Below are 13,864 nucleotides of genomic sequence, written 5' to 3'. Positions count from 1 at the left end.
TATCCATTCATTCTATCTGGGTCTACTGGGAACGTTTTTACGACAGCTATCAATTGCCAAGCCGCGGTGGTCTCGTGGCTAAGGTACTCGGTTGCTGACCCGCAGGTCGTGGGATCAAATCCCGACTGCGGCGGCTGTATTTCCGATGGAGGCGGAAATGCTGTATGCCCCTGTGCTCCGATTTGGGTGCACGTTCAAGAACACCAGGTGGTCGAATTTTCCGGAGCCCTGCACTGCGGCGTCTCTCATAATCATGTGGTGTTTTTGGTACGTTAAACCCTACAGATAAAAAAAACCAAGGGTTTGTAGAAACGTCCGGGTACTCAGTGTTCATAGACATCGATATGCTTTGATATATGTAGGATCCGTATTTACAAAACAATTGGTGTTTTCTTTTCTGCCGCGATACGGAAACAAAGCGTTCAAGCGATGGCATGACGCGGAGATACATTCTCTTGTGGCGTGCCGATGCATCGAGCTTGTCGTTTTCGCGTTTGGCGTGCGGTGAGTGCAGGCGGGTGAAGGGCGAATTAAGGGGCGACGAGCGCACGTGTCGTAAGTATACCTTTGGCAGCGGCACCAGTTGGCGCAGTACTGCGCGCCGCGCAATGGTGGCTGACGCGTGCTCTGTTGTAGGCTGGTCTGCGAAAGGTGCAGAGGCTCGTCAATCCGACATGCGTGGTAGTTTTGCGTGAGCCGCCTTGTCACTCGTGTTGAGGTTAACGACATCTGATGTTTAGCAGACAAGTTGAAGCGAGAAGCAACGGTAAGTGTTGGATTAAGCTCTGACAGCACTGTCTATGCCATTATCGTTACGATTGCAAATGTTCGCAGCTATCGACGGAGAGCTTGAGCCGAAACAGCACGAATATATGCAGAACGCAAGAAAGCGACACGCAGCGATGCCATCGTTTTAGCTAGATTCGTTTGTGTCTCTTCATGCAGGAAATAACTTGTGGTTGTTAATTTAATGAATAAGATTGTCTTTACTGAAATTTGCACAAATAACAAAACTACGCGATGTATTTCGTCACTCAATGCTCTGCTTCTATGCTGCAGTGTTTCCATTTTATAGGCTGAAAATAGTACTTTCTTTCTCTGCTTTGCCCGTCCACGTCACTTCCAAAATCAAGCAAGATTTTATCGGGCTGATTTTTTCATACTGAGAAACCTCAACCAAAGATGTTTCAACGCCATCAACAGCACGAAGAGGTGCAGGGTGATGCCAACAGCCCGCCTCGCATTAGAGTAAAGTTGTGCGACAGGACACCGTTTGCAAGAAGTTCATAAACCGTCGGCACTTTGCTCTCCGAGGCTCTCCGAATATCAAAAGCCGCAATTATAACTTCATGTTGCTTTAGGTACCTTTCTTAAATTTTTTTTCACTTTATATTTACCATGATGGCTAGCATCGTAATGTTCCAAAAGACAAGCCAACTTATCCAAAGCAACAGGGGTGTGCGGACATCAAATTTCGAACCAAATCGAATACAAATCAAATACTACTTGAATAGTTTTAAGTATCGGACAACAATTTTCAAAGCAGACTTAGAGTGGTAGGTTGACAATTTTTCTACCGTCCCAAAATTTCACAATATTTTATTTCAAACAAATTTTCAAAAAAGGAGCTTTACAATCATTTTTAAGCATCAAAAAAGAAAACATTAGGATTATTTAAAATCTGCAACGGTGTTCTAGTGGTCATGATGCTCGACTGCCAACCCGAAGGTAGCGGTATCGAATCCCGACAGTGGCGGCTGCATTTTTCATAGAGGCAAACATGCTTGAGCCCCGTGTTCATAGATTTAGGAGCGCGTTGAAAACCTCGGGAGGTCAAAATTTCTGAAGCCCTCTACTACGGCATCTCTCACACTCCTATTATTAGGTCGGCGAAAATTGTGAAGCTCGCTAACACTCAATCATTCAATATATTTTGCGATTTGAACTCACTCGGACTCCAACTGGCAAAACTTTTTCACAGCCAGGCTCACTCGTGGTCACACTCACGAAAACTTCATTGAACCGAACTCAATCAGACTCAGGCTCACGGTGGCATCTGGGTGAGTCTGAGAGAGCCGTCTCATGAGTCAGTCTAGAATTAGCTTATTATATTGTGGCGTAGATGCTCCTTAACATCGATACTTCACGTAATCGGTGCCCTTTTTGGTGCTTTTTTATATTATTCCGTCGAATACGTGTTATGACTGGTTGAAAAGGAGTAAGGACTTTTTTTAAGAGATGATGCCATGAGAGATATTTACCAAAAACTTGACTTGAAATTATGGCGCCTCTTGGCGATCAAAGGGGTGAATAAATTCAATCAAATAACTTTGCCTGAAGTTATTCACGCCTCTGATCAGTAAATATTGCAATGATGCATGAACAATACTGCTTTGGACTACGCATGAGTATACGAGAGTATAAACGTGAATAGAAGTAAGGCGAATAGTAATCCTAAAGATGAGTCATGACAAATGTGGAACTCACTCACATACACCCAAGACGATTATCTTCATTTTTCAACTCAGTTGGACTCAGACTCACCAAACTTTTTTTCAAACGGACTCAACGGACTCACTCACCAAAATAATTCTTACCCGGACACTCAGACTCTGCTTCACTGCACGATCTGAGCCTGAGTCAGTCCTAGTAGGCCAACCCCTGAGTGATTTCACAAATCTAAGCTCATATCTTGGTTTGCGACGTTTAACCACAACAATTGAATAATACAAATATTTGAACTGAGCAGCAACTATACCGTTTGAAATATTTTGTAGCTGCGGGCAGGCTGAATTGTTGCAGTGGATACAGTATTCAAGGTGGCACCTTGTCGACAGGTTTTAAATGAAAGGGATGCCTGAAGATTGAGCAATTTTGATGAGATACTATCAAGAAATGTTAGGGATTGCTGGTAGTGTCATTTTGACGACACTGGAGTCTTAATGAAACCGCCCTAATGTTGTCATTATTGTGGCGTCAGTTGTGCCGTAAGTACATTGGCGGCAAGATTCTGGGTTATTTCATGGTGAAAACAAGAAAAGCTACCGCTTGCCGTTCACACATATCATTCTTTCGAAAATTTTCCGTTGTTTATGATTATTCGAAAACTATTCAATAATTGGGAAAAATCCACGTACAGTGCGAATCCATGATATGCGAAGCACAAATCAGAAAAGTTGATATGTCACTCTAAAATCACCCCACGAGCGTGCTATGAGCCTAGCATGTGGTCACGTTTTACATGACACGCCTGTCAAGATTACAGCGTTTGGACTTTCATTTACCTTTGCCATCTGTTCGCATCACGTAATACCGAATTTGGTATATGAGAAGCTAGCGAAACGGCCACGAGTCCATCATTAGTGTTGCATGCAGCCATGTTGTTACATGAAATGCAAGTAATGATTATCAATTTGGGACGTGTAACTTATCTTCGCCGTTCGTTCGCGTCAAGTAATACGAAATTTGGTATTTGTGAAGCTAGCGAAACGGCCATGAGTGCATCATGAGCGTGACAAGTAGCCACGTTGTTACATGACATGCATGTCATGATTTCCACGTTAACGTATGTCCCTTATTTTCGCCATGCAGTCATATCATACCATACAGTTTTGCAATATGTCACGTGAACGAAACCACCGCAAGAGCAGCAAGACCGTCAAATGTATATCATGACATTCATGACATACGTATCCTGATTTTCATGTAATGCCCTATGCTCACCATACCGTCATGTTATTCTATACCAATTTTGGTATCGATGCCATAATTGAAACGGCCTGGAGAGCTAAAAGTTGTAGATAGATAGATAGATGGATAGATAGATAGATAGATAGATAGATAGATAGATAGATAAATAGTAAGATAGATAGATAGATAGATAGATAGATAGATAGATAGATAGATAGATAGATAGATAGATAGATAGATAGATAGATAGATAGATAGATACTCTCTAATTCGCCGAAGTTCGTTAAGAAATCCTTCGCATTTAAAAACAGTAAGGCAACCAAGAAACCGCAAAGCATAAGAAGCAAGACGTAATATTCTTTTGTAAGTTCGAAAATCAAATCCAGTTGGACAAACAAGAGGCAGCGAAAACAGACTTACGATCAGATCGTGGTTTTGGGACGTTAAACCCCACAAATCAATCAATCATGTGGTCTTGTGGCTAAGGCACTCGGCTGCTGACCCGCCGGTCGCGGGATCGAATCCCGACTGTGGTGGCTGCATTTTAAATGGAGCCGGAAAGGTTGTAGGCCCGTGTTCTCAGATTTGGGTGCACGTTAAAGAACCCCAGGTGGTCAAAATTTCTGGACCCCTCAACTACGGCTTCTCTCATAATTATATCGGCGCGGTGGTCTAGTGGCTAAGGTACTCGGCTGCTGACCCGCAGATCGCGGTTTCGTATCCCGGCTGCGGTGGCTGCATTTCCGATGGAGGCGGAATTGTTGTAGGTCCGTGTGCTCAGATTTGGGTGCACAAAGAACCCCCGGTGGACGAAATTTCCGGAGCCCTCCACTTCGGAGTCTCTCATATTCATATGGTGGTTTTGGGACGTTAAACCTCAAATTTCATTCAATCGTTTCATAATCGTATGCTGGTTTTTGAACGTAAAAACCCCACATATCAATCAAAATACATAAGTCACTACGTGCGAATGATTGCGGTCAGTATACCTTTAGGAAAATTATTAGTGATCATTGTCCAAATCGCAATATACCCAGATAATGTGTCGCGGAAGTAAATACGTCACGACGCGTAAAGCACACACACAGTACACCTCATAAATAATATACACAACAACCTAATCCATTTAGTTGACAATGAGTTTGAAGCCACTATGTTTTAATTATTCCCAAATACATTATTATCAGAATCTTGAGTGTCATACGAGCGAAATGAAGACGAGGATCTTTGCTTCCTTAATTGCAATTGGACAGCGAAGCTCGCCACGTGCAAATAACAGAACGCATGTATGGAGAGCAACTACCTCAAAAAATAATTGTTGGGCTTGTTCGAAGTGCTTAACTGCCTCTAGCATATTACCGCAAGCATATTGGGCATTGCTTCATTTTCTGCACCATACTGGTCTAACAGCGCACATATAATACATCTGTGGAGATTGTTTTTGTTTTTTTTTTCAAGAGAAAAAACTGAGTAAAACGTAGTTTTTGGACATGCTCCAACAGTTCTCGCAAACGTGTCTATGTTCCCAAAATACATCAAAATTTATATGTGTAGCCCGCTATCGTTGGCATTCAGGGGTAAAGTTGGACTTCTCTGCGCTAGAATTAGCTCGTAACAAACAAGCGCATTGAATTAACGATATAGGTACCATACAAACCTTCGTTCTTAGTAATATATTAGTAATTTGAAGGGCTTTACATCCCATAACCGCGATATCATAATTAAGGACGCCGTTTTGGAGGGCTGCGGAGATCTCGCCCATCTGGTGTTCTTTCACGTTCACTGACATTGCACAGTACACGAGCATCTACGATTTCGCCTCTATCGAAATACGACCGAAGCGGCCGAAGTCAAACCCACTACTATCTGCCGAGCCCTGTCTCACCGAGGAGCATCATTCTTAATAAGAACAATATCTGGAATTTACGTGCTAAAATTAACATACAATATTGAGTCATGCCGAAGTAGAGGGCTTAGGATATTTTTAACCATCTGGAGTTGTTTAACTTGCAGTGACATCACACAATACACGAACATAAACCACCGCAGCCAGATAGTCTTCTATCTTGTGTTCATCATTTTTCTTTCTCTAATACGTGCCTTTCTGTCATCGGCCACTAATCCAGCTACAGTGATGCAGCCTATTCATGAGAGATTGACAAAGCCCTGATCAGAAAGGCGTTAAAATACCAGCGCAGATAGCTCTACAGCGTCTCTCATAACCATAGGGCGGTTTCAGGACATCAAACCCAACATATCAATAATTCAATTATTCAACCAATCAATCAATGAGATATCTCACTGTAGCTGAAACGATATTTGGGAGAAACACCTGTGTCGCTATGTGTCGCCGTTAGCCACTGCCACAGCTGATGCGGTGAGTTGAAGGCAAACTATTGCTCAAAGAGGCGGGGAGGAGCATTCGGGAGGCCACACCAAAGGCGGGATCGAGTGGCCGTCGGACAGAACTCAAAATAAATCTCATGAGTGAATCTTAGTGTGCTCCGCAAGTTTCACCTACCTATGCACGACGTAATACACGACGGGATTTTCACATTATTCATGTCATGACCATCCAGACATATTCGTCATACGCTGTCAACATAATTACCCATAAAATTTTAGTCTACCCAAACTTGAGGAGGCCGTCACAACAGCGCTCTCACGTAGGCGGCTATATATATATAGATGAAGATATGTTGATATCTACAAAGATAGAAAATTTACAATTGCATACATCTGCTAACAAGCAAAATGCTAAGTGACGAGTCTCCTAGCCCCCTTTTTTTGGCCCCGCAAATCTGCGGAGAACATGTATGAAAACATTAGGACATCGATCTGTAATGTGCAGCGAAGAGCAGCTTTCCGTAAATATAATCTGTATGCGCAGCGCGCGGCAGCTTCAGGTAACTATACCGACAAACAAAAAGACAGGGCATCAGAACAATAAAAACAGGAACAAATTTATTCCAACACGAAATGTCACGCAGGTGAACCCTCAAGTGGACCACTCAGTCGACTGCGCGGTCGCAGGATGTACTCTCGCTGAGATCCAACACAATCTCGTACAAGCACTCCAGTCGGATCAAGATGAAGTGATAATCGCACCTGGTCGTGCGGCCTCCGAACGGATCACTCCCTTCTCGGACCATGCGTACAGTGCGCAAATGCGCCTTGTAGGACTTCAGCAACGTCATAAGAACAAATTTCCTGAGCTCGGGCGAGTACGACGAGCCTGGATCCAGGGCGTCCTCGACCTCATCGCATACGGCCACCCTGAGGGTCTCGTGGAGCAGGTAGTCGTTGTTGGCTCCACCCTAGTCCGGTCGGCCCCTGACCAGAGCCGGGACGTTGTGGTAGGGGTCATCCGTCACGATCGATTGGAGGGCGATGAGCACCGTCCTCAGGTTGTGCTCAGAAGAGTTCCACATGGGTCCCGACCACGTCCCCAGGAGAGAGAGGGATATCATGCCGTCTTCATTCGGCTTCGGCGCGAACCGTTCTCGTCCTTCGTCGATAGTCACAAGCTTGACGAGAGGTGGCTTAGCTGGAAAGGCGGGTGGGCACTTGAGAACAAACCAGAAGAAGCCACCTTTGTAAGGCGTGCCCACAGGCCCCAGTAAGAGGCCGTGGATTCTGGTCACGTCCCTCTCATCCGGTACGATGATGACTCCGGGAATGAGCAGAGCGTAGATGTCCATGCCGGGATGCCTGACCTGGTGCAGACAGTGCAACGGCGGCGTTTAACGTTCTTCAGCACGCGGGATTGCTTCTGTTGAGACCATAATGTTACGTACCGAAGCTTCTCGCAATATGCCGTTGACGCAGCTCGAGCCTCTTTCACCGGCAACGCGCGTGTTTCTCCAAGGAGCACATGGAATCTTCGTTATCCTTTTTTTGCTATATTACACGTCGACAATTAAGCTGCTGCAACGAGGATGGTGAATTGAGGAAATTAAGTAGGTCGTTTGGGTAGTTGAAATATACTGTGTGGTGTGAATGGTAAAAGCAATTATTGTGCACACTCATTCTGTTTTCAGTTACGTTCGTTCTTTACTTTGTTATGAGTATTATTATCTTAAGGACGAAAAAAGTTCAAATAATGATTTCTTGGCCAACCTTCCCCGAGTGGGTATGAGCCATAGAAGGGGACCAGATATCATCATTACTATCAAGGTGCTTTCTTACAAAAATTGCAACCCCTAATGTCGGGTAGGTGGCTGGTAAAGGAAAATGCCATTTGAAGGAACGTCTTTCTGATTTCCTACATATAAAGGCCATTTCATAAGCGTAATTTACATCGGTATCCGAGAAGCATATTGATGCTTATCAGCATAATAAGTGAAATACGGTTGATGATTAGGAGAAAAAGGAATTTTGTTCCATAGTTATTTCAAGCCTTGGCTGAGTATAGGAAGTTCCACAAGAGGATAAAGAGAAAAAACTTGTGAGACTTCAATATTGTCTGCAGTGTAAATATATAATACTTTTTCTACGAGTTGAGAGAGATTCATACTTGTAAATGTGAGCGCGTCACGAGGTTTTGAATCATAGACGAAAAATGTAGACAGTTGGCAATGTCAGGTGCCCCTAAAAGATATATTGAAGCAGCTTTACTGACTGAAGATCGCGCAGCCTAATTAAGCAGTGGAGCTTGTGGTATCATAATACTTTATCATTCTCTGCTGTAGGCCAGTGTGCTCAGATTAGGGTCCACGTTAAAGAAACCCAGGCGATCAAAATTTACGGAGCCCTCCCCAACAGCGTCTCTCACAATAATAATGTGGCTTTGCGACGTTAAAAGTAATCAATTATTTCATTCTGTGACTTTGTTCTACACCAACATTTCCACGGTCTTGACTGTTTGATCAGTGTTCGCGGCCTCAAGTCAGTGACATCGCCCGGAATTCCCAATAATAATGGTGTCGTGCATTATCTCGCCTCATTGTAAAGTCGTAATTTGGTACAAGCCATTCGCGCGAAACGTCAGCTTGTTTCACATGAGCGACTCCATCTTCTGCCCTCCGATTTAGCTTGGCATCAAGCCTTTCGTATCGAATTCCAGTTGATAGTTCTGCCAGGCAGCTTCTGCCGGAGAACGCATGACTTAGGCCTTGACCGGAAATTCCAGTTTAGAAAAAGTTTTTTTTATATTTAGTTCACCAGTGTATGAATTTTGCCCCTAGGGGACATTCCAGTGATATACAAGTTCAAGTTATGAACAAGTTCTTCATTTTCACTGCATCGGAGGAAAGTTTCGGGCCTCCCGCTTTCAGCAGCAGATAACCGCTAAGTAAAAGGGCAGAAAAGGCACACGCTGCAATAACGTATATCCTAAACAACATTGCAGGTTAATATCACGAATAGAAATATACAACTGTCATTGCCTGTTGCGATTACGTAGTGGTGACCTGCTGGAGCCTTGCCGCAGGGATGTGACATGCACATGAATCAATCAATCAATCAATTGGTTGGTCGGTCATTCGAAATAACCTGCAAACAAATGAACTATCCAGCAAACAAACAAACTAAACAAATACAAACCTACAATATCGCATGACTAAAAATATAAACTTATTCCATTTAAAGAGTTAAAGTTCAATCGGTAGTCATGTGGATCACGCTTGTAGTCACGTGGTTTGGGTATGCGTCACACGGTATGACTCGAAGTTTCGCTCATGATCACGGGGTGAAAACACGTATAATCAATCACACTTCAATGTCACGTTTCCATCGATGCGACAGCGTGAGACGGCATTCTGTCTCCCACATGCGGTTTCCAAATAATGCACCATTTCATGTGCATTATTCGTCACCCTCTCCCAATCATTAACACGTAACTCTGACTCCCGCCCTCACTGTTGTACGTCACGCACCATTGCCTTGATCGATTTGATAGGCCGCTAGCCATTCGTTCTATCTGAGTCTACCGGGAATGTCATTACGACAGCTATAGTTTGCCCCGCCGCGGTAGAATCCTGGCTAAGGTACTCGGCTGCTGACCCGCAAATCGCGGGATCAAATCCCGATTGTGGCGGCTGCATTTCCGATGGAGGCGGAATTGCTGTAGGCCCATGTACTCAGATTTGGGTGCAGGTTAAAGAACCCCCGGTGGTCGAAATTGCCGGAGCCCCCCACTACGGCGTCTCTCATAATCATATAGATGTTTTAGGACGTTAGACCTAACGTATCAATCTATATCAGCTATCATTGATCGGCGGTGTGCCGCCAGAATTCATCGTAGCATGGCATTGACATGGAGAGCCCGCATTTTGAGAATTCTCCGTCAATGAATGCAATCGATCATTCTGACAAACAAGCCATGGAGGGTGCGAGCCGTGTATAAAACAGCAGGTGTATCATTATCTTCATACCCTCTCCCTCGCCCCTCCGAGGTGGTCTAGTAGCTGAGTTGCTCGGCTGTTGACACGCAGGTCGCGGGATCAAATTCCAGCTGCGGCGGCTGCATTTCTGATGGAGGCGGAAGTGCTGTATGTCCATGTGCGGAAATTTTGACCATGGGTGGTCAACATTTCTGGAGCCCTCCACTACGGCTTCTAACACATGTGCTTTCGGGACGTCAAACTCCACATATCAATCAATCAATATCCCTTCACTTGCAGTTCTAGTCGGGACTTGAACATGAGCCTCGGCGCTTCATCCTAATGTAGTGGAAGTAAGTGATATGACAATATGACGACAGCGTTATTTTAAAAAAAAGCTGCGCGAAGCTACCGATCAATTCTCTAAATGTTTCCTAGCCTCTCAATAATGTCATGTGCGCGATCATTCAGTAAATAACTAATAAACGGCGAATCGATCAAGTAGTCAATCTCTGTACTTTATCTGGTTGAAAATGAACTGTGTGCGAGGAGATTGCAAAGTACACGGGCCTCTACTGATTCACCTCCATTGAAATCCGATAACCGTGTCCAGGATCAAGTCAGCAATCTTCAGGTCGGCAGCCGAGAACCTTAGCGACTGATTCATTGAGGTGGACTATTCTTCATCAAATCGTGCGTTAAAAGCAAACAAAAGGCGTCGCTATAGAAGAAGCTAACACATTTTCTTTTTCCATCGGCTTACAGTAAATGCCCAAAGTCGCCGCAAGCGTGCGTCCTGGGTCATTGACGACGAAATCCAGCTGTTTCGCTACGATCCTTGAAAACACGCGCGAATAATTCTTTGCAGCCTATCGCATAGTTTTGGAATCGTTGCAAGGATAGAGGATTCGTCGGATTGCGCTTACGTGTTAGGAATTAATGTGCACCATGTGCGTCTTGTTTGGCGACAGGTGCTACGGTATGTAAGATCTCTCGAGCAGACGTTTTGGATCGACGACATGCCAGCAGTAGCTGTCAGCTCGGCTATGAAATATTGGCGTTCTGCCGTCTGCATGCAAGATGAATTACCCGGCGCGTTGTAAACGCTTCGCGATCACTCGGTTATGTCGTCGTCCATTCGGAAAATTTGGCCGATTTCAGGTACCTTACGTATGGTTATGAAGAGTGAGGCCTCGCCGGTCTTCATGGGTAGCGTTTCGCGAGGGCCAACGCTGGGCAGGGAGTATGCAGGCAGGGTCAAGGCAAAAGCAAGCCTAAGGGAAACAAAACGGTTATGTTTACAACGTATGTACAGAACGCGCACGAGAAAGCTTCCGAGGATGAAATGCACCGGCCTTTTATAGGCGCCGAGGTGCTTGAAGAGGAGGGCACCGGCTGCTGTTGGACGCGCGCAAGTCTTGAGGGACGCGTCCAGCGTCTCTGACGGACGCTTCCGGTGCCCGTGATTGACGTGTCAGTGTATTTTGGGTGAACTCCAGCAAGGGAGGCGAAAAAGCACTACCCAGCACGTAGTGAGTTCATAACAGCATCTCCGTAGAGTAACATACTAAACATATGTTACTTCATGGCATGCCCGCTGGGGTGGCGATGACCTGATGAACAAGGGTCTACAGCCACTGTCCAGAGGATTGCTGTTCCGCAGCCTGAAGTGTAGCTCTTGTGGATGCTCTTGATGGCTCCGTATCGTCGGCCCCAGCTCACTTGTCCTGAACAGGGCACATAAGGCGACAGAACACAAAACATACAGAACACAAGGCACACCGCTGCACGGTTGGCTTCCCTTGTGACTCGGTGGAGCTCGGAGTGGTTCTGGCCGCCAGGCTTGCTTTCAGCAGAAGTGAGATCTTTCTGGTAGCTTCACTGGAGACGCCGTTGTGAAAACAACCCGCAAAAGCAACACAATTCACCCAAAGACCTGCCAGGCTCAACTTCAAACGACCAATAAAATTGGCAGGTGAGAGGGAGAGAAGTCACTGTCTAACACATCTACCAAAACCTCAATTCTCAAATTTCAAAGGAAAGCACCTTTTTTTGAACCGATTGCGATTTTCGAAAACCTGCACACAATACATTCAGAATACATTCAGGCAATCTTCTTATTCGAAGCAGCGAATTTCAATGGCTACAATGCAAAGATGAAGCAAAGTACGTTTTGGCCTGATATATTTTTTTTGTTTTCTAATTCGTCGATGACGATGCCTCGCCTTTCTAGATACAGGCGGAATACAATATGATTTCCCACCTGTGGAATCAGCACCTCCTCAAACAACAGTCGTTGCGTCTAGCTCGGCAGCGCTTTCTGGCGTCGGGCTATCCGCGTGCAGCTGCGTCTCATGCATCTTTCAAGCCAGGCGAATTGCAACTCCGATTCCCTGCAACTTCTCAAGGTTTACATGGGGTATGTGGGCCGCCGTGCCACTGTTCGAAGCTAGCTCTCAGTTTTCGAAGTTTCATCTCGGATTTATTCAAAAAGAGGTAGGAATTCTTAGGTGGGAGTCTCGCCGAAACCGCAGACTCAGCAGTGACCGCTCTAAAGGGCCCTTCCATATGGACGCGTGCAAGAGCTAGACAAACGCTATCTTCCTGCACCACCTGTCGTATCCACGCACACTCGCTAGTGAAGTCTTTGGCGCTGACATAAGATGGATGAACGACATCCATGGTGGCTGCGGAATCTCGAACTACCCTGCAACGCTTTCCATTAACTACGATTAACTTCATAAATGGTTTAAGTAGAATCACGTTCTGTGTGTCGGCTCTCGCATACGATAACACCAGAGGTTGATTTCGACAACCTGATGCAAGGTGACCCTGTTGATGACACCTATAGCACGTTATCAGCGTCTGCGCTACAAACTGCTTGTTCTCATCTTTAACCGGTAATTTTGGTAGCGTCTGCTCGACCTCCTTTTCTGACCCCTCGTCCTTTACGTTCCCATCACGTTTCAAAACTTTGTGGAAATATTCTCCGCGTCCCGATTCAGAAACGCGTCGTGTGTCCGCCCTTTAGTTCAGTGTGATGCATGGCACGACGTGTATTCTTCCACGAGTTCCGCAGCCTTTTCAACTGTCGTCATGTCGGGCCTGTCAAGAATTATTAAGCGCATCGGGTCGGGAATCGTGCTATAAGATTGCTCTAGGCAGAGGCATTAAACAACTTTCGTCATGTCTCCATAAACATCCGTTCTTTAAGTCACTCCAAGAAGTTGAGCTTCAAGTTGTACCCGTACTCAACGTAGGACTCGTCGTTCAACTTGGTATAGCTTTCTGGAAACGCTGGCGCAATGCCACTGGAGACAGGCGATACCTCTTAATGAGACTTTATTTTACAACATCGTAGTCCTCTTACTGTTCTGCGCTGAGCCTCCCCATTGGATCTGCTACCTGACGCAGCTAAATAATTAATTAGCAGGCGCTGCGGCAATGAGGCTTTAAAAAATGTCATTCTATCGCGTGTCCTCTCAAAGTTCACAAGAAACATTCCAATTTTATCTCCAACTTGGAACGGCTGCATAAGATCTTTCATGCTCAAACTTTCTCGGGCCTCCGAGACTAAGCCGTGCACTTCAGCGCCAGTAGCCCTCGCTTCCACCATTTCCAGTTCTAAGCGCTTTAATTCGAGCTCAAGCAATAGCCTTCTTTCATCATCGGCACTCCTTTTTTCGTCAGTGGCACGCCTCTCCTCTTCGTATTCCAGAAACCCTTTAACAATTTCCCAGGATTGTGAAAGCTCATCGTCATCTACTTCTGCGGCAAGTAATTTCTGAATGATGCATGGCTTTCGAAAGAAAATCCCACATCCACTCCTAATTCCGTGCATAGCAATAATA

General features: G+C 45.2%; 1 protein-coding gene across 1 annotated transcript; it reads right to left on the bottom strand.

Moving 5' to 3' along the window:
* Positions 1 to 6,701: 6,701 nt before the first annotated feature.
* On the bottom strand, positions 6,702 to 7,391 carry LOC142775276 (ubiquitin-conjugating enzyme E2 Z-like). The gene is made up of 2 exons (XM_075876610.1): positions 7,089 to 7,391; positions 6,702 to 7,007 (listed from the first exon to the last, which is right to left on the bottom strand). Exons 1-2 carry the CDS (start codon positions 7,389 to 7,391, stop codon positions 6,702 to 6,704), a joined length of 609 nt encoding a protein of 202 aa, XP_075732725.1.
* Between the last annotated feature and the right edge of the window lie 6,473 nt (positions 7,392 to 13,864).

Source organism: Rhipicephalus microplus, chromosome X (assembly GCF_043290135.1).
Source record: "Rhipicephalus microplus isolate Deutch F79 chromosome X, USDA_Rmic, whole genome shotgun sequence".
In the NCBI taxonomy this organism is placed as follows: domain Eukaryota; kingdom Metazoa; phylum Arthropoda; class Arachnida; order Ixodida; family Ixodidae; genus Rhipicephalus; species Rhipicephalus microplus.
The sequence above is the reverse complement of the archived record's forward strand: the minus strand, read 5'-3'. Positions and strand labels throughout refer to the sequence as shown.

Coding starts and splice junctions, on each gene's coding strand:
- LOC142775276 (XM_075876610.1), bottom strand. CDS start 7,391: ATGGACATCTACGCTCTGCTCATTCCCGGAGTCATCATCGTACCGGAT. Junction 7,008..7,088: donor CTGAGCACAACCTGAGGACG/GTGCTCATCGCC, acceptor CGACCGGACTAG/GGTGGAGCCAACAACGACTA.